Genomic DNA, 19,198 nt, shown 5'->3' with positions numbered 1-19,198 from the left:
CCATTTCTGTTTTTCAAACCCACTAATTTGAAGATGGTAAACAGTGGATCCTGAGCTAGTAACCGGTTAAAGATCAGATAACTGCCATGTTCAGGAGCCAAAAGAGGACAGAAAACAATTTGTTCTGCAGTGACCACAATAACTTAATTTGTTGTGTTACATAAATAATGGATTCCTGAGAGTGTAAGGTGTAATACTTTGGTGTCCTTTCACTTCTTCTGTTCTTAAAAATAAATCCAGTTTTTAGCATCAAAATTAACATTTACCTGAAGATCACTCTAAAGATTTTTGGGATTTAATCTAACTGTCCTTGCACTGTCATTTCACTCACTAAAATGCAAACACACAACCACTGCTAAAGTTTTCTCTACAGCATGTGCCTAGGTAACAATATGGGAAGACCCACTGCCCTTGACCCCCACACTAAAACTAAAGCAAAGTTTTATCACACTCCCCTAAACAAAGAGGACAGTTGACAAGGTGCCTTAATGTACTTCATTGTGAGGTTGTGACCTCCAGTGCTCTTAGGCACCAAACTTCATTGAGTTGTCTTCTAAATGAGCAAAGCAGCTAATAGTTGCTAAAAGGCTGTTTATTACAAAAGCGCATCAGTCCCGAAAGCAAAGTCACAGACATTAAAGTCTATGCTAAGTTTTGGCATAGAGTCCCAAATAGAAGCAGAAGCTGCTCATGTCAAGGTCCCGGGAAGCTGATGTTGCTGCTGCAGCTCTTATCTTCTTCTTGGGTGTTGAAGATGACGGCGAGCAAAGTAAAACAAAATAGAAAAGCAATGGCAAAAAGCAAATGGAAACAGTTGCGGCAAAAAGAGCAGTGGCAAAAAGCACCAGCTCTCCCCAGTACATACTCTTATATGGGATTTTTCCAACAAGCTAGGATGCAAACTCAGACCACTACTTCTTAACCCATTATAATTCTAGTTTCTTAACACACCAGAATACATATAAACTACGCATATGACCTATCTTGTTCTATCTGAAAAATGTCAGCAGTATTCTTACTAGAGCTCTATTATGTCTAAGCACTACCTAAAACCACGTTCCTGGAGCCTCCACTGAAAACATTACTATGTTTTCCAACCTTCACTAGAACTCACTCTTCTACTCTGGCATCTAAACCTTTCACTTACTAAAAGCACTGAAGCTCATTCTAAAACTTACTTACTGACTCACTCATCCCAAAACTTAAACTTACACCTCTACTTTATGTGTGAGTGGCTTAACATACTTCAATCCATCCAAAGACTTTAATTCAATCCCTGTACTCTGATTTCTCTCTGAAGAATTCAGAGAGACCTCTGACTCACTGACTCCAACACTTCATGTTCTTACAACATGATTACAAATGGTCTTTTTCCTCCCTGGTCCCTTTCCTCCTTTTTCCACCTCTGTCTGCCTGTCAGACTGCTGTGGGTCATGTGATTGCTGGGAAGGTTTTCTAGCAGTTTTAGGAGTAGCTGCAATTTAAAAAAGACACAGTCTCTGCCCCTTCCTCCGCCAATGTAGGCTTCTAAGAGAAAGTTAAGAGTGGCTATTATTGCTGAAGCCTTGCCCATGGATATTGCCAATTATAGCCAAAACAGATGAGAGCACAAACTGCTTTTGTTCTCATCTTCCAATGCTGTTGGCATCTGACAAAAATTTCTCATACACTCTCTAGCTATTAATGCCAACTGGACTATGACAAAAAATGAAAAAACCCAACAAAACCAAGTCAAAAAAAATCCCCCATATAATGTAAGAAGGGCAGGTTGCATAGCCTGCTCTGTAGATGGCACTGTATGTTAAACAATAATTTTCTTCTTTTTCCACAGTACCATTTCTGAAGATAATAATCCAGATGCAGTCTCTTACATTCACAGAATATGCATTTATTTAAAATCAGGAAACATTCAATGGTAATAGCTCTCAACTGTAATTCCAGAAGTCACCTCCCATTTGTAATTAATTATGTTTATGTCTGTAGTATGTGACTGCTAGGAAGGACAGAGGGCACTATGTAGTCCCTACCCCAAAGAGTTAACAAGATAAGCAGCAGGACAAGTGAGGCAGTATACTACTGAGAGATAATGATGTATTCCAGCCACACTGCTGGATCCCCAGCCTGGTGTGCTACCCACTGAGTCAGCATATGATGCTACACCATGACAATATAAGTTTTTTGGGTTGAGTTTTTCTTTTGTTTGTGGGTTTGTTGTTTTTTTTTTTTTTTTAAAGGCAGTCTTCATTATTTGCAACTTTTAAAGAATTTGTTGAAACTGTCATGAGAGCAGAGAGAACACAAAATTGGCAGAGAAACTCAGGAAGCATGGGCACAAAACCCAGACTGACAAACATCTAGGGAATCATTACTCTGGGAAGTTAGAGAATGGCATAAACTGGAAAGAGTGAATTTCACAACAGCCAGCAAAATTCTTCTGAGATTGTATCAGCTGGGACACTAAAGTAATTATGGTATTAAAAGGAACACAAGATAATTTACAAATTCACTGACAACGTTTTCTTGAGATATTTGGGATATAAAATTAATCGCCAGCAGCAGAGCTCTCAAAAATCCAAGGCAAGTTTTAAATGGTCCAGAACTATGCTAACATAAACACACAGGCTAACAAAAGGCAGCAGCAAAAATAAAGTGGCACACAAAATCTCTGAATTACCAACCAACCTTCCTATTGCACACTGCAAATGAGCAGTATAAATCTCTGCAGAAGCTCACTACAGAAAGCTGTCTTTCAGGATGTTGCCAGCATTTGTTGATTTGCACTTGCCAAAGGAAGAGTTTGCAGGCTTTTGGAAAGTTAAAAGGTAAACATAACTACAATTCATATATCAAAATAAAAAACCCAGGAAAAATACTAAATTACGTATTCTAGTACAAAAGGATTAATGTCATAGTTAGTATTTTACAATTCTAGCCCGTAATATGATGTAGAAAGCATTCTCCGTTCCCAAGCAAGTACCTTGTATTGGCTGCATACATTGATTGAAAATCTTGCTTCACATATGGCAGAGAGAGACACAAAAATGTCACAAATTTGTATCATGGTAAAAAAAAAGTTAAAATAAATCTCAAATCCTCTCTGGTTGATTTACTCCATCCAAAGTGTTTTGTTCTCTTACAACTATGCAAACATGCACCATATTTTAAAGTTTTAGGCTATTTATGAAAAGTTTATGATTCTTTAAAGATTCTGGTAGGTATCCAGAAACGCTTACCTCCAAAATTTTCAAATAAAAAATTCACTTGATACATGGGCTTGACAGCTGTACTGGTAAGAAACCACAACTGCTGCATTACAGGTAAAGAAACCAGATGTGAGTAATATTTCAAAGTAATTTGTCTTAGCATGTCTTCATGCTTTGCCCAGTCATTCAACAGTAAAATCAGGAGAAATTAATGTAAATTACTACAGTTAACCAGCAACACATAAAAAATGTGCAGAACTAAAAAAGGCAACTTTATAGCTTTGGTGTGTGAGAAGAGAGATTAGAATAGGTACGAGCCCAGGCAGCTAACCCTAGAAACTGAGATTAAAGTCAGTACCACCTTATTTTGCATACAGAAAAGCCATTTCAGATATTTTTGAACTTCCACTTCAGAGTCTGACTTGTAGTAAGTATTCCTGCACATTTAAGTCCACCGACAGAATAATCCCTTTATATTCAATGGAACTAGTAACGTATAAAAATGCATGAATGCCTAAATCCTCGAATTCAGGGGTTAAGTAACTCTAGTAAGGAAGGGAGAGAGGCATCTACAGATTAAAATATTGATATTAAAATCAGTGTGCAATTCTCCCATTAATTCCACAAGCTTGATATTAAGCTCTAATATTTTCATAAGACATGAAATTTCACGATTATAAGCCACACTTCCGGGTGTCAGCAACTTTTCATTCTTTGTCCATATATAAACCGCACCTGATTATAAGCCACAAGTTACAATGCAGAGTGTGATAAAAGGTATCTATTCTATCACCATCTGTTCAGGGTGGGGGCAGTGATCCTTATCTCCACGGGGAGATATTCTGCTAATGGGCCATCCATTGAAACCAGGCGGGGCAGTGTTCTTTATCTTTTTCACAACCCATCCTTCCTCCAGGGAGTCATTTTCTGCTAATGGCCCATTGAGTCCCACTGTGTGACTGATAAAATTACTGCCTCCCATTGGGACATGCTCCAGCCAGGGGGAGGAGCCCAACATTTCTTAACAAAATAAAACCAGAGGTTTTGGGACACTAAGGTAGCCCCTTTCTCCACTGGACTCCAGAGGAAAACTGGATTTCTCCACATCGCCACTGGACCTTTAGAGGTAAACTGCACCTTCTATAGGAGCACTGCTCCAACTGAACCACATCTGTCACTACAAGAGGACTGCAACCACCATTTAATGGGACTGCTACCAACACCCTGCCTGACAGGGTGTCAGGTTGTACTCTGTCTTTGTCAGGGTTTGGAGTTTGTTTCTTTGTAGTACTGTATTTCTATTTTAATTTCCCTAGTACAAAACTGTTATTCCTAATTCCCACATCTTTGCCTGAAAGCCCCTTGATTTCAAAATTCTAATAATTTGGAAGGAGGGTGTTTACATTCTCCATTTCAAAGAGAAATTCCTGCCTTTCTCAGCAGACACCTGTCCTCCAAACTAAAACAGCAACTTTTCGTTCTTTGTCCACATATAAGCCGCACCTGATTATAAGCCCCACTTCCAGGTTTGGGCCAAAATTTTAGTCAAAATGGTGCTGCTTATAATCATGAAATTACTGTACTGCATATACGGCCTACAGAACTGTGTTTACAAGGTGTGTTTACAAGGGTTTTACAATGATTACTTGGGGATAGATTTGAAAAACATACTTTTTTGTGCTGGCCAAAACTATTCATAAATTTGTCAGGTGAAATGAAGCTCATCTTGTTAAAACCTCTTAAATCATATAATGAATTCTTCCATGCCAGACACACTTGACACGGGTTACATGTGATTTAGATCACATTTTTAAAATTAAAGCTATTCTATTATGGAATAAAATAATGAAATAGATAGGAAGAAAGGATGGAATAATGAATTGTTCTTTGAGTGGAAAAGAAATGTAAAATAAATTGAAAACTAACTGTGCCACAGTTTCAACTGACTAGACCCAACAAAATATCTACTATATCACATAATTATGATTAAATTATGACTGGAAATGTAACACTTGTTATAAACAAGAATGCTAGTGTTTAAACTATCATCATCCAGTTTCAAAATACACGAAAGAAATGCTGATTCATTCATGCCACAGCTTTTAATTCTATCTTGAACTTTTGAAAGCGTAGTCCAGAAATCAAAGCTTTCTATATTTGTATTATTTCCCTTTGTAATTTGCTTCTTTCCCCAGTTTGTTTTTATAAGCAAAACAAATGCTATCTCTCCAATTCTGCTTTAAATCAAGAAGCAAGCTCCTGATGAGTGTTCATGCAGCTGATTAGAAAATTACTTTATAAACAGCATCATTAAGTGGCCTGCCAATCAGCAGTGATATAGTGGTGTTGCTGATGCCTGGGTAAATTATAGTTATGCCCTATGCTTGGGAAATCTAAATGTACAATTCTGAGATTTCTTATTGGCAATTAGATTATAAACGCTGTGTTATAATGCTTAACAGCATGACAGTATATTTATCACATACTGTATCTGCAGAGTACAGAAAGAAAAAAAACTAATTGAAGCGGAGTTTCTTAGGATGTTGTTATAAAGGAATCCCCAAAGTTGAACTGAAAGCTCAGAAAAGAAGAGACTCTTTCAGGTTTTTCAGGAGTGATACCATTAGGAAAGCCATACAGATTGTAGGATCTCCTGACATTCATTAAATACAAGGAAAATGTAAACAGCAGGAAACGCTGCTGCCACATGATGACCTATATTTCTAGTGATACAACGGGACATGATACATACTCTTTATGTGTCAATTGTATATGAACTCACATTCACCTGGAAATAATACACATGCAAGACAACTCTTAAGGAAAGCTAAGGCTGCAAAGTCATGCACTTGAGAACAAAGGGATCCCAGAATTAATGTCTGTCTATGCAATTTTAACACAGGTTCTTTAGCTTTCATCCTCTAATGACACAGTCCCATTAACTAAGCAGGCCAGATTCATTTTGGCAAATAGTATACTCTTAACTGACACCCTCTGAGTCCTAATTAATCATGGTGCTCTTATGCCTTGTTTACTGTATAAACTGCATTGAATGTATGCATGCTGAATTCCTCAAGGGTTTGTGTTGCTCATTATGATAGAATTGATAATAACATTGGCACATGTGAAACTGTACAAGTGCAATGACACAGACATATTAACACCTTATGTAGTACAGCTTTCATTTGGGAGTATTCCATGCTTTACAGAACCAAGGCAGAGCTCTCAGCAATGTTAGGATGCTGAAAAGTCAGCCTAAGTGCCAAGAAAAATGAATAGCTAACTTGGAAGTAGACAGTAGCTGCATAGAATGAACATTCCAGACATTGTCTGCCTGACCCACAGGAAAATCAGCAATGCTTTTACTTATTCCATCTAGATATCTCTGTTCCTGCACTGGGGAAGGCTGAGGTTGTACATATCTGCACTGTCAACTGTGACTGCAGATTTATTCCTGGAGAATACACCTGGGACACTGAGTGATTCTGGTGTCTCAAATCTGTAAGTACTGTTACATCCAAACACTAATTAATTTTATTTCTCTGTTTCTGGCTTTCCTTAGTTTCAGTCTTGAATTTATATCCATAGGAGTGCAAGTTGTTTTCAAATCAAATGTCTCATGCCATTGTTTGTTGTTGGATCAATTCCTAGGCAGATCCTAGGGACAGGCCTGCACCACTTGAGTTACAAGTTTACTAACAGTAGAAATAGGTTAAACGCCTGGACAGCAGTGGAAAATGAGAGAGATCACAAACAGCAGAGAAATAACAAGACAGAAACTTTGGTCTCAATTCAATGCTTCAGAAAGGAAGATGTCAACAGTCTACTTAAAACACCTTCATTCTCATTTTCTCAATCTCTGTATTTATATCTTTGCCTATTTTGATGTTATCTGCCTTTTCTCCAAAACATGTTGCTAATCCCGAATACAATCTCACATTGCCATTCTGCCACTTTCTCTTTTTTCTTCCCCTTGACTTAGCTTGGCTCCCCCTGCCATATGACTTTACTACCCCAAAGAAGTCACAGCTGCTTCTATTGCAAGACATAGAATCATCTATCAAAAAATATGTATTTTCCAATCACCTGGAAACAACAGCTTTGCTTAGTGATGTGTAATTGGTATGCTTGCCCAAAATTAATAGTTCCAGAGCACGCTCACAACAGTCAGTTGTTAATGGCTTATTAATTACACATCAGGATGCCATAAACAACTTACAGCCAAAACGTAAGTTTTTACAACACACAACAAAAGTTGGTGATGACTTTTGTGTGATGATCCACCATACTTTAATTCTCTATGGAACTTGCTATAGCAGCAGAAAAAACCCACCTTTTCCACAAATATTTAGAGCCAAAAACTAGGAGAGAGCAGTGCCCCCTCAGATACAACATGCAAATTGTTGCAAAGGGGAACAGTGAATGAAGAATTGAGACACTGTAGAGGAGATAGCCAGGACTGTTTGCAATAGGGTACAGGAATAGATGACTGCAGATAAAATAATTTCCTTCAGTGTCATATTTTCGGGAAGAAGAGATCAATCACATACACTAGTATGTACTAAAAATGTAAACAGAACCAAAAGGTCTACAAACAAATTGCAAAGAAAGAGTCAATGCTTAGTGGCAATGCTTACCTACTTGAACAACCCCCCAAAAATCTAAATAGCACACATTCATTAACTGAGTCATCACAGACAAACACATTTCATTTTTAAATTCTGGAATACTCTAGCCAGATGTGATTGATTTGTCCTCCTACTGGTCCTTGCCCTTTTGTGGTTCTGGCAATAACTCACCACGTGCCTCAAAGATCTTTCTTGTTTTTGGAAATCTCCAGGCAGTGTGACATTTACATTTATTATGGCTGGTTCTGGGCATTTCAGAATGAAAACAATTAAAGCATATTTGCAAGGGATATGACAAACGGGCCTTTGTACTCTGGCCAATTTTTCACTGACTTTCATTGAAGTACACCGTTATGTTCCAGCTTTGACTCTGCTATTGTCTAAAAAAAATAACTTCCCAGTATCCATGTGGACAGGTTGACAGATAACAATGCCTTTAGGGTTACATGTCATCAGTATAAACTATGAGGTCTCTTTCTTGGACAAATTCAGCCCCCACACTCGCTGATGAAAATTCAGAGTCAGTGCTGAAATCCATAGAGATAATTTGAACCCCCACCAATGTAAATGGTAGCTTTCTGACTCTCTGCAGATCTCCCTCTGGCTCAGAAAAGTGTTTTGGCTTTACAACAGGTTGCTTTTGATTTTCATGTGACTTTCTGTACTCTCACCAATTTACAGTCACCAGAGTGATGAGAATTATCTGTGTCAGTGCTGGGCTGAAGCAGAGCACCTACTTCTACACACCTCTGGGTGACATTTCCATTAGTAGAAGCAGGGATGAAGTTACATAGAGGATGCAAGGGAAAGAACAGCATTTTGCTCTCTTGAAAATCCTCTCTCCTCTATATTAATGATGGCATTAGTTTCCATGGTTGCAATATGCCACAACAATGTAGTTGCACACACGTAACTTCTGGCCGGGGGAGGCTAAGTGAGTTAATTGGGGACATCAAGATTGGAGAAAACCATGCTGCAGGCATCACATACAGGTGGAGCTTGTACCTCTGAGATGTACAGGTCAGATAAGCAGTAAAGTTAGGTCTCTACACTTTAGGAAGGCAAAATCTCAGCTCTTCAGAGAGTCAGTGGGATAGCCTGCAAAACTGTCCTCGGGGACAGGGGAGAAGAGCAGAGCTGGCAGATCTTTAAGGAAACCTTCCATAGAGCACAAGAGCTGGCAATCTCCAGGAGCAAGAAATCAGGCAGGGAAAACAAGAGATGGGCATGGCTGAGTAGGGAACTGCTGGTCAAATTAAAAGGAAAGAAGCAAGTGCACAGGCAGTAGAAACAAGGACAGGAAACTTGGGAAGAGTACAGAGATTAAACACAGCTGAGGAAGGCCAAGGTGAAACTGAACCTGGCAAGGGATGTAAAAATAACAAGAAGGGCTTCAACAGGTATGTTAACCAGAAAAGGAAGGTGAAAGAAGGTGCATCCACCCCCAAAGAACAGTGGTGGAAACTTGGTAATGATGAATGAGGAGAAGGCTGAGGTACTCAACACCTCTTTTGCCTCAGTTGAGTGGAGAGACAATAGGAAGGGGAATGGGGGAGTAAAGCACTTCTCACTATAAGTAAAGACCAGGTTCAAGACCATCTAAGGAACCTGAATGTACATAAGTCTATGAGACCTGAAGATATATCCCAGAGTCCTGAGGGAATTGGCTGATGTAGTCACCAAGCCACTCTCCATGATATTCGTAAAGTCCTGGCAGCCAGGTGAAGTCCCAGGTGACTGAAAAGAGGGAAACATCATACTTCTCTTTAAAAATGTAGAAAGTAGGATCCTGGGAACTACTGATCTGTTAGTCTCACCTCTGTGCCTGGGAAGATCATGGAACAGATCCTCCTAGAAACCATGCTGAGGCACATGGAGGACTCAGGGATGTGATTTGATACAGCCAGCACAGCTCCACCAAGGGCAAGTCCTGCCTAAACAACACAGGGGTCTTATATGATGGGGTGACAACATCAGTGCAGAAGACTCGCCAGGGAAGTGGTCAAGGCTACAGATGTAATTTATCTGGACTTCTGTAAAAAGTCGTGGACACAGTTCCCTACAACATCCTTCTCTCCAAAGTGGAGAGGGATGTATTTGATAGGTAGATTATTAGGTAGATAAGGAATTGTTTGTATGGTCACATTCAGAGCGTGGTGGTCAATGATTCAGAGTCTCAGTGGACATCAGTGACAAGAGGTGTCACTCAGGGATCTGTATTAGAACCTTTGCTATTTAATGTCCTCATTAATGATGTAGATGAAGGCACTAAGTGCATCCTCAGCAAATTTACAGGTAACACCAAGCTGAGTGGTGCAGTTGCCACCGCTGAATGATGCCACCCAAAGGGACATAATTACAGCCTTCCAACAGAAGCTTACAAGAAAGACGAAGAGAGACTTTTTCCAGGATCATGCAGTTCAAACATTACTTGGACAACACTCTCAGCCACACAGTGTGATTCTTTGGGTTGATCTGTGCAGGGCCAGGAGTTCAATTTAATGATTCTGATGGGTCCATTCCAACTCAGGACATTCTATTATGATTCTAAATGTCTTCAGTTTACTTCAGGATAGTATTACTCAGGTTTTGGAAAGTCATCTACTCTGAGTACAGCTGTGCTGGAGTCTCTCTGAGATTATTTTATTCTACTCCTTCCTGGCAATTATTGCTTATTACTGCTGCATGAAAAGATCATATATACGTTCTCTATATCCCATTAAAGATGGCTTTCCAGCTGAGCTAAACTTATCACTGGAAGTAATTTGAGATAGTTCAGAACTAATGTACTCACATGAATCTTTCTGAAAGTGGCGTCCCACAGTAGTAATGTCCCAACTGTGTGATCTGGGAAAGCATATCTGTTTGTCACCTTAAAGCAGCCTTTCCAAACTGAATGCCAGGGACGCTGCTACCTCACTAAAGAGGAGCTGGATCTGAATCTCTCTCCCACTAATTCCAAACACTTATTGAAATATGTGGCAATGAACTGAATGTGTGCCCTCAAATCCCCATTTCAAGCCTTTTCACAAAGTCTGACTGAGTGTTCTATCTGCTGTTCAGCAAAAAATGCAAATACAGGTTTAGAGGCCCAGCACAACTGAGTTCTGTGTTCATCAGTCTTTTAATATACACCAAATGGTCTTTGTAATTCAAAACAATTTTATGCAATGCTTAGCAAGGCCCTTGTTGTTTTTGCTGACTTGCAGTAAGCCAGTGGGATGCCAGGCTGCCATCATCAGAACATCTGTTTCCCTGGGAAAGTATTTCATCAGGCCATGCCTTGTAATAAATGATATGACCCTGGAAGGCTGGCAGCAGTGCTCCTGCAGGCAAGTAGCTAGCCAAAGGTCAAAGCCACCCAATGCTTTGGGATCAGCAACATTATTTCTGTCCACGCCACTCCTACCCAGAGTCTTAGAGCTGCAACGGATAAGTGAAAAAATACATCACTGATATATCTTCTGCCACTAAAGAACAAGAGAAGGGAGGGAAAGAGAGGAAAGCAGAGGAGAATGGGAATCCAGTTTGAAGCTATTTACTCTGCCACTGAAAACAAAGCTATTCCCAGAAGCGCCACTTAGTTTGCCTCAGTCAGAACTGGGGTAGAAAAATGTGTGATATAAACTATTTCAGTTATGAAACAAGTCAGACAGTGCTTATACAGACAGCCTCACTATCACAGATACCTGTCCATTTTAATTTACAACCTTTCCCAGAACAGTCCCTGACCCTCTTTTTTTTCTTTTTTTAAGGAAGTTACTAATTTTCTTTAATCTTTTAGACTATGAATTCTCCTAAAAAAACCCCCACAACTACTTTTTTAACCTTTTCGTTCCATTCACAATGCAACATCAATAAAAACCCAGTGAAGTAAAACAGTGCAAAAATTTCAATTTTACTAACAATGTCAACATCTTCAAATAAATTTGGGATCCTGTTCATGTACCTATGACATTAGTAATCTGTGGATGTTCTGTTGCTACAGTTAGAGAAAGGTCTTGCTCCCATTGTTATTGCTATTGCCTTTTGAAGTGAAATGACAGTGACACTCTTTTGAATGGCAGCTTTTTACAGCAATTTAACTTCCTGCCTAAAGAAGGCAAATTGGCATGAAAATTATCTGGAAAGCACAATCCCATATCCCATACACACAGAGTTTACATACATATATACATAGAGAGAGAGAGATGGATAGATGCACACATACATATATACACACACATATATGCTGGCATTTTTAGCATGACATACATCATATCAAAAGCCATAGAGATGAAGAATAAATTACTTTTTGTACTTGGCAAGATTATTTTCTAAAGTAATCTCACAAAAAAGGAACCACTTCCTAAAAAAGCCCACCATTACCCTCTAACTTCTTCTTTGATGAGAAGTGCAGCTGATTTCTACCTTCTTATTTACCTTCCATGAAAGCACTACTGAGGACCTAATGAAGAACGCTGGGTAAATCTGGCATTATTGGATTTTTTGTTATATATTTATTAGACGTGAGAGCTGTTATCAGCAAGGAGCCAGGTGAGTCAAATCAGATAAAGCATTATCTGATTCCTGTGCTGTAAATCAGATTTTAATAGAGAAAAGATCTGTATCCCTGTGGGAATGGAAAGAATATGTTTATAATGTGTTCTGAGTATGTGCTACACAATAGCAAGTATGGATAAAAATATTTTCTCTAATCAATTTTCCACTTTGTTCTCCAAGTTCTTTCACCCATAAGATGAGAACTAAAGTAAATGAAAATTCTGTTTGTGAAAAGTGCTAGCAAATAATGAAGATAAGCATGCATAAAAGCATGCATATGTGCTGCATTCTCAAACAGACATACAAAAAATACTGAATTCTGTAATATTAAAAGTTATTTTGCTAGTAGAAAAACTTACAGATTTCAGGTTTATCTAATTCAGCCATTGAAATGAGACCTTTGGTACTTTACTCTTATCCTCAATACAACTTCTGAACTAGTATTTATCCTTATCTTTTTCTATTCAGAGCCCATGAAGTATCATGACAGCACCTGTACATTGGACACAGATAACATTTGACTACCTCTTGAACGTTTTACAAATTTTAATTGGCAGAGTAATCCAGATATGCTCAGGCAGAAATTGATGTTAAACATCAAAAACCTTGATGCAAAGCCAGCTCTTTCTTGTACTGCAGTGTTATTTGAATTTTGATTTGCTGGAAATTACTGTTTGTAAAAATGAGGGCTCCCCTACCCTGTAATGCATCACTGTTTGAACTAAAATTCTGAAATTAGTTTACTGCCCAGATACCTAAATATTCTGAGGGCTCAAAAATTACTTTTTAAAACCCAACTTTTTAGGTCACATCCAATTAATTCCATAACAAAGTGGAGGAACAGGCCTTTCATGTCATGTTCGGCTTAAAAAATCCATTTATTTTATGATTTACATATGGAAATGAATTGATAACCACAAAAAATTATTCACTGAGGTTTACAAAGGTGTGTGCTCAGATTGCTGTTAATGAATGATCAGGTAAAGCTCAGCCATTGTCAGCCATCAGCATGGTTGACATCCATATCACACTTCAGTATCTATTCTTATTATTCCATTTCTTCTCAGTTGATCCTCTGCTTCTCCTTCCCAATTTACAGAAGAATTAATATTTTTTTGAAGTAAGTGTGAAACTACAGGCAGCATAAAAGTTCATTAACACAATGGAAGCTGGTATCAAACTTTAACTATCATAATGTAGATCCTATTTATTAGGGAAAAAATCCCAACCAAGTCACAACTTACCACATGCTGTATTGGAGACATTGGTTTCCCTTTTGGGGAATGTTATTGCACTTTAATTTTTTAATCTGAGCAGTAACCTTATTCAAAGGCTATTCTGCATTTAGATGAGAGAAAAGGTTAGCTTTAGTGACTTGGGCAAGACAGCAGTTTCAGCTTGTAATGAACTTGATGTCTCAGATAGATTGAGCCTCTTCAAGGAAAACCAGGTAATTTTTTGGTTTTACAGATATATCTGTGATTAATATGGAGAAATAAATGAAAGAATTACAACCTGGGAGAAACATGAGTACTGAGACTGAAAACAGCCTGTAATGGGATGCAATATATACAGTAGGGAAAACACTGTAAAGATCTGCTCTCTTTCCTTCTGGAAAATAACAAGCAAAAAGGGTGGGGAGATGCAGAGATGATGGTCTCGTGTTAAGATGAAACAAGCAGGAAACAGTCACATAAATACTTTTTTGTCCCCCAGAAAAAGACAAAAAAAAGATTAAATTAAGCATATTAAAAATCCCAGTTGGTCCACATCTAGTTATGACCAAAGTTAAAAAAACTGATATCTTAACCCAACCCTAGAGAGAAAAAAATATTTTCTGCCATTTCATCTTCCTCCTGCATCCATCTGGCACAACTCACTTGCAATCCCTTTCTCTTTAGCTTTAGCAGATCAGGCAATCATAATTTAGTAGTAACAAAGAAACAGAGCAGACAGGCCATCTTTAAAATTGCCAACTTGAGCACCTTGTAAATCTGATGAAATACAAGAAATTAAACTGAAAAAATTCTGTTGTATCTGAAAAATGGCTTCTTCAACTAATAAAATCAGAAGAAAGGACTGCAACCTCATTGCATCTACCACATTGTGATCTACGCAGTAGCCTTTTGAAATACAACACAGGATTCAGAGATGCTTCCTTCATTAACATGAGGCTGGTTTGAACTTCTTGCACCTCATTCTGAAGGATAGAACATTTTCTGAGAAACGAATACCTCAGTGCAATGGGTCACAGAAGTTGCTGGACAACAGGAGATGAGCAGATGAAAATTCAGTATATGCCAATTGTATTTATGCATACCAATGAAAATATCTGACTCTTTTTCAAAGGACAGAAACATTCCTAGTCAGACAGCTCTCCATCTGGGCAATTCTCCCACAGTCCAAAACTAATGCCATATTTATATCTTTTATTATTAATGAGCTACTCACGCTTACCACCACCTTTATTGCACATGCTCAAGCTCTCAGTGAAAACCAGTAGATGTTCTGCTGGCTGGCACAGTGTGTCACTCACATTAATTCTCAGCGAGTGAACGACCTGCACTGCAAACTATGAGAACAGCATGCCCCTTCTGCATGGAATGTCTCTAAAGCCTGGGCATGTCAGTCAGACTGAGACTAGAACCTTCACTGAAAATATCCCATTACTTTCCTGTGTAAATACATCCCAAATGACTCAGTGTGGGTGGAAGAGGCAGGAGGATGAAGATTGTTTTGGTTTTTTTTGGGTCATAAAACCTCCTTTCTCTACAGATAAATGTCCCCGGTTCTAGATCAGATGGACTCTTTTCCACTTTAAAGTAAGAAAAAGGATCTATTTATTCAGGGTTGGGAAACAGACAATGTACATGAAGCAGTTCAGGCAAAGTGAGACAGCTTTAATAATCTGTATCATGTTATTATTTGTCTTTTGTAGCTTTATGGCTTATAAACAGGAGTTAAGATACTCCTGGCTCTTCTCCCTGGAGGGCAATGTATCAAGATGGTAATGTATCATGACCTCAGCAAACGTTCTGTTTGAAGAGCACAATGACTCCCAAATGGAAAATGTGTTTCTGCCTGTGATATCTCAGCTTTAAACATATTTCTTTTGGGTTTTTTTGGTAAAAAACCCTTCATTTCTAGGAAAAAAATGGCCCGGTAGGGATTCAATGCCATGCTTCACCTTCAAACTTGTAAGGCCCTTCATCACTGGTGAAGCTGCTCTAAATCTAGGGTCAGGACCACACCAAACCCACAGTTCCAGAGGTGTCTCACTTACTGAGGTTCCACTTAAGGCCTGTCGTGGTCACACTCTCGCAGGGGTTCCCGATGGGGATAAGGCCACACCAGGAGCCCTCCAGTCCTGTGTCCACATGCAGCTTGTGCTTGCCCTGCAAGACAGAATGTTCTGCAGTCAGTGCTTGCCAGGTGCCCAAATGGCATTTGATCACAGACCTTGCAAACAAAAGAGGAAGTAATTGGAGACAGGTCCAGAATGTCCCCGAAGGCTCAGGAATATTTGGTTGCAGCAGGAAGTCAGGCCATTGATGTTTACAGAGGTAGAAGAGATGTATGCTTAGGTTCCAGACCTTAGGGCTTTCAAAAGCTTTTTTCTAGGGTTTTCTAAGCAGAATCTAGCTTTGCTTATTCTTCTCTGGCACTATTTGAATAGGTACTTTGTCAATGCTAGGCTCTTTATTCCTGTGATATAAAGGCATCCTGACCCATTCACTAATTCTTTCCTCATCTAAACATCTGTGTTTCACTTCCTAAACAGTGCTAGTCAAAGCATCACTGAAGTGTCTCAATTATTTTGACATCTGTAAAATTTCATGTACAGTAAATTCACGAATACAAGCCGCACTGATTATAAGCCGCATCTCTGGGTCTTGGCAAATATTTCGGTTTTTGTCCATAGATAAGCCGCACCCGAATATAAGCCGCTTTGTTGTTCGCAGCGAGGACCCGCGTGCAATTAGTAACAGAACCGCGGGAGGGCGGGGTTTACTGGCTGAGCTAAGGCTGTGCAGGCTCGGCCCGCTAGGGGCCGCTGACGGGGCCAGGTGGCCCAGCCCGGTGCTGCCGCTCGGGGCCGGCCGCCGCTGCCACTGGGCTCGGTCACCCCGGGTCGGCGCTGCCCCGCGGTGGCAGGCAGGGATGGAGCTTCCCCTGCTCCTACGGCAGCGGCGGCGGGTGGGGACGGAGCTTTCCCGCGCCCGTGGCGCCGGCAGCGGGCAGGGACGGAGTTTCCCCGCTCCTGCCGCGGCGGCGGCGGGCGGGGACAAAGCACCCCGTCGGCTCCCCGAGCCGCGGCAATGGCTGCGCGGGGCTCCCGTCGGCTCCCCGAGCCGCAGCAATGGCTGCGCGGGGCTCCCGTCGGCTCCCCGGGCCACAGCAATGGCTTGCGCGGGGCTCCTGTCGGCTCCCCGAGCCGCAGCAATGGCGGCGCGCGCTTCCCCCCCCTCCCCGGGCCACGGCAATGGCGGCGCGGGCTTCCCCCTTCCTCCCTGGGCCGCAGCAATGGCAGCGCGGGGCTCCCGTCGGCTCCCCGAGCCGCAGCAATGGCGGCGCGGGGCTCCCGTCGGCTCCCCGAGCCGCAGCAATGGCTGCGCGGGGCTCCCGTCGGCTCCCCGGGCCACAGCAATGGCTTGCGCGGGGCTCCTGTCGGCTCCCCGAGCCGCAGCAATGGCGGCGCGCGCTTCCCCCCCCTCCCTGGGCCACGGCAATGGCGGCGCGGGCTTCCCCCCCCCTCCCTGGGCCGCAGCAATGGCAGCGCGGGGCTCCCGTCGGCTCCCCGAGCCGCAGCAATGGCGGCGCGCGGTTCCCCCCCCTCCCCGGGCCGCAGCAATGGCGGCGCCGGCTTCCCCCCCCCTCCCCGGGCCGCAGCAATGGCGGCGCAGGCTTCCCCCCCCTCCCCGGGCCGCAGTAGGGGCGGCCCGGGTCCCCCCTCTCCTCCCCGAGCTGCAGCAATGGCGGTGCCCCCCCCCCGTCTCTCCCCTGGGCTGTGGCAGAGGAGGAAAGAGAGCTCTCCCGCCTCTCTCCCTGCCCCCCGTGCTGCCTGCAGGGAGCCAGGCTCCACCTGCGGTGCAACAGAGTAGCGATTTGTAACAATCGCAAAATGCCGACTTTGCAGCTGCTCGGCTCAGCACTCTGGCAGGCACTTCTGAGGTTGTATTAGCCGCTCCTGATTATTAGCCGCATTTCCGGTTTAGGAGCAAAATCTTAGTCAAATTGGTGCGGCTTGTATTCGTGAAATTACTGTACTTCTCCAGGCATGTACTCTTCCTAGAAGGAGGGAGACATGCAGAAACTTAACTAGGTGGTAGAGAAATTACAATCATTTCAGAATTATAAGTCACACCATTTTGACTAAAATTTTGGTCCGAACCTGGAAGTGCGGTTTATAATCAGGTGCAGCTTATATATGGACAAAGAACGAAAAGTTGCTGTTTTAGTTTGGAGGACAGGTGTCTGCTGAGAAAGGCAGGAATTTCTCTTTGAAATGGAGAATGTAAACACCCTCCTTCCAAATTATTAGAATTTTGAAATCAAGGGGCTTTCAGGCAAAGATGTGAGAATTAGGAATAACAGTTTTGTACTAGGGAAATTAAAATAGAAATACAGTACTACAAAGAAACAAACTCCAAACCCTGACAAAGACAGAGCACAACCTGACATCCTGTCAGGCAGGGTGTTGGTAGCAGTTTGATTAAATGGTGGCTGCAGTCCTCTTGCAGTGACACATGTGATTCAGTTGGAGCAGTGCTCCTGTAGATGATTCAGTTTCCCTCCGGAGGTCCATTGGTGATGTGGAAAAATCTGGTTTTCCTCTGGAGTCCAGTGGAGAAAGGGGCTACCTTAGTGTCCCAAAACCTGTTTTTATCTTGGTAAGAAATGTTGGGCTCTTCCCCCTGGCTGGAGCAACTTCCAATGGGATGAAGTAATTTTACCAGTCACACAGTGGGACTCATTGGGCCATTAGCAGAAAATGACTCGCTGGAGGAAGGATGGGTTGTGAAAAGATAAAGAACACTGCCCCGTCTGGTTTCAGTGCATGGCCCATTAGCAGAATATCTCCCCGTGGAGATAAGGATCACTGCCCCCACCCTGAACAGATGGTGATAGAATAGATACCTTTTATCACACTCTGTATTATAACCCAAGACAATTGCCAACACCCGGATGTGCGGCTTATAATAGTGAAATTACTGTAACCTTAATATTTAGAGTAACCTGCTTACACAAAGTAATAAAAAACCCCCTGAAATTAAAACTTTTTTACATCCAAGATCAATTTATCTAGCAACTAAAACGTTCATGGGATGCATCAGCTATTAATGATGATGTATTTGTGATAAATTTCTTAATTAGCACTTACAGATCCTGTGTGAACATCCTATGATCATTTACAAGGAAGAGTACATAGTGGAAATCTTTAACAAAATGAAAAGTGCTGATTGTTACAGTTCTGGCACAATCTTTGTTCTAAGAAGCTAAGAAGGTGTTTATGGAAACTAGTAACACGAAAGCAGCAAATTAAAATAGTGACAAGATCAGTGGAGAAATCATCCTCTGGTCTCTTCTACACAGATAATTTATTCCTTCAAATAAGTCTGGGCTTCATGTGGGAAAAGCTTTAGATTCTCTGAAATAGGGGATGTTTTTGCATTTTATTTTATTTTATTTTATTTTATTTTATTTTATTTTATTTTATTTTATTTTATTTTATTTTATTTTATTTTATTTTATTTTTATTTTTATTTTATTTTATTCTCCTGTGCATGTAGGTAAGCAAAACTCTTGAGCACACCTTTTAGACAC

At 41.1% G+C, this 19,198-nt stretch overlaps 1 protein-coding gene across 5 annotated transcripts in view; it reads right to left on the bottom strand.

Moving 5' to 3' along the window:
- The window catches only part of TPK1 (thiamin pyrophosphokinase 1), a 340,579-nt gene that overhangs the window by 52,865 nt on the left and 268,516 nt on the right, over positions 1 to 19,198 (bottom strand). For all 5 annotated transcript variants that reach the window (XM_033066879.1, XM_033066870.2, XM_033066856.2 and 2 more), the window contains one exon: positions 15,657 to 15,768. In XM_033066879.1, the coding sequence (XP_032922770.1) occupies positions 15,657 to 15,768 (112 nt within the window). The remainder of the gene's footprint in view (positions 1 to 15,656; positions 15,769 to 19,198) is intronic.

Source organism: Catharus ustulatus, chromosome 1, assembly GCF_009819885.2.
Source record: "Catharus ustulatus isolate bCatUst1 chromosome 1, bCatUst1.pri.v2, whole genome shotgun sequence".
Classification (NCBI taxonomy): domain Eukaryota; kingdom Metazoa; phylum Chordata; class Aves; order Passeriformes; family Turdidae; genus Catharus; species Catharus ustulatus.
Note: the sequence above shows the minus strand (reverse complement) of the source record. Positions and strands in the feature narration are given on the sequence as shown.